This window comes from Bison bison, unplaced genomic scaffold, assembly GCF_000754665.1.
Source record: "Bison bison bison isolate TAMUID 2011002044 unplaced genomic scaffold, Bison_UMD1.0 scf7180017857661, whole genome shotgun sequence".
NCBI lineage: Eukaryota > Metazoa > Chordata > Mammalia > Artiodactyla > Bovidae > Bison > Bison bison.
Window position 1 is genome coordinate 68,275 of NW_011488234.1, and position 1,480 is coordinate 69,754.

At 65.8% G+C, this 1,480-nt stretch overlaps 1 protein-coding gene across 3 annotated transcripts in view; it reads left to right on the forward strand.

The window, feature by feature from the left end:
• Nucleotides 1–1,480, forward strand: part of RNH1 (ribonuclease/angiogenin inhibitor 1) — a 14,973-nt gene that overhangs the window by 6,067 nt on the left and 7,426 nt on the right. For all 3 annotated transcript variants that reach the window (XM_010861075.1, XM_010861066.1, XM_010861058.1), the window contains one exon: nucleotides 1,347–1,452. In XM_010861075.1, coding sequence (XP_010859377.1) covers nucleotides 1,367–1,452 — 86 coding nt within the window. In that variant the 5' untranslated portion in view covers nucleotides 1,347–1,366. The remainder of the gene's footprint in view (nucleotides 1–1,346; nucleotides 1,453–1,480) is intronic.

A 1,480-nucleotide genomic window follows, 5' to 3' on the forward strand; every position in this document is an offset into this window, starting at 1 on the left:
TGCCCACGCCCTGGCCTGGGGGCGGGGGGGTGGTGGCGGCGGGGTGGGTCTGGTTTTGCTCTGCGCAGTGGCCGGTTACCTGAGCCCTGGCCTCAGTTTCTCAGCAGGGTCCCTACTAGGACGTGCAGGCGTAAATCTGTGACTCTTGCCCGATTGTCGGCGCTAGAGCTTTCCCAGCAAGAAAGGAATGAGAGCCTTTGCCTGGCTGGCTTTCTGCCCACTGTGGGCTCCATCAGCCTGCAGATGGAGGGGCGTCCCCCGTTCAGCCAGGCCGGGGCCGTGCCAGGCACAGACACACACGAGTGAGACACTGTTCTCAGGAACCTGGGGTCCCCGCAAGCAGGAATCTCACATGGGCCTGGGTCACCCTGTCTCTGGAGACCTGGGAAGGCGTGGCTTCCAGGCGCGAGTCTTCACTGAATGCTTGCTCTTTGTATGAAACCCACTCCCTGCCCTGAACCTGGGCAGCCCCCCAGCTCCTGGCTCCCCGAGGGCTCCTCTCCTGCGGGCCCCGCCTTCTGGGCCACAGGCAGCAGCAGCTCTGCGTGGCCCTGCTGAGGTCTCAGGGCCTGTGCCCTCCTATCCCAGACCTGCTGGCCAGAGGCCTCCCTCCTCTCAGCCTCCTTGGTGAGCTGGCTTCTCGGGGGGCAGGTCCCCGGGCTGAGTCAGAGTGGGGCGGAGGACATGCCCTGCACCGATTACAAGCTCCCAGAGGGGATCTGTAAGCAGGCACCCCAGGGTGCCACTCAAGAGTGCACCGTCGAGTGCAGGCCACTGGGCCTGGAGTCCCCACCCCACCTGCTGCGTCCTGTCCAGGGCCCTTGAAGCTGGTGCCCCTGAGGAGCTGCTGGTGACCACACGCACCTGCCCCCCACGCAGCTGCTTCAGGGCAGGGAGGGCCCAGGTGCATCCTGGGGGTCGGCTCCAGCCCCTGTGCCCCCAGCTGAGTCTCCAGGCTTTCTGGCCCACGGGCCCCCTCCTCTCCACCCGCCCTCGCTCAGGCAGGGGAGAGGCAGAACTTTGGGTGGCTGGCACGGGTTTCCACTTCCTCCTGGGTAGGCGGTGCCCAGGAGGCTACGAATGGGGGCTGGGGGATGAGAGCTGCCTCTGCTCCCTCCGCGGCACCCCTGAGCTCTGCGGCCTGTGGTGTCTTCAGCGGGGAGCCCCCTCCCACTCCTGATCCTGGCGGTGAGGTGGATAGAGGTGCTGAAGCAGGGAAACACGGCAGGCAGGAACCTCTCCTGGGGTGTCTGGGGCCCTGTGGGGTGCTCCCCGCCAGTGGCTCTGGCCCGTCAGACCTTGAGAGCTTGGCTGAAATGTTTTCCTTCTCCCCCTGCCTCTGCCAGGAAACCCTTCACTTCACACCATGAAGCTGGACATCCAGTGTGAGCAGCTCAGCGACGCCCGCTGGACGGAGCTGCTGCCTCTGATCCAGCAGTACGAGGTGGTCAGGTAGGACCGCTGTGCCCACCGACCTGGG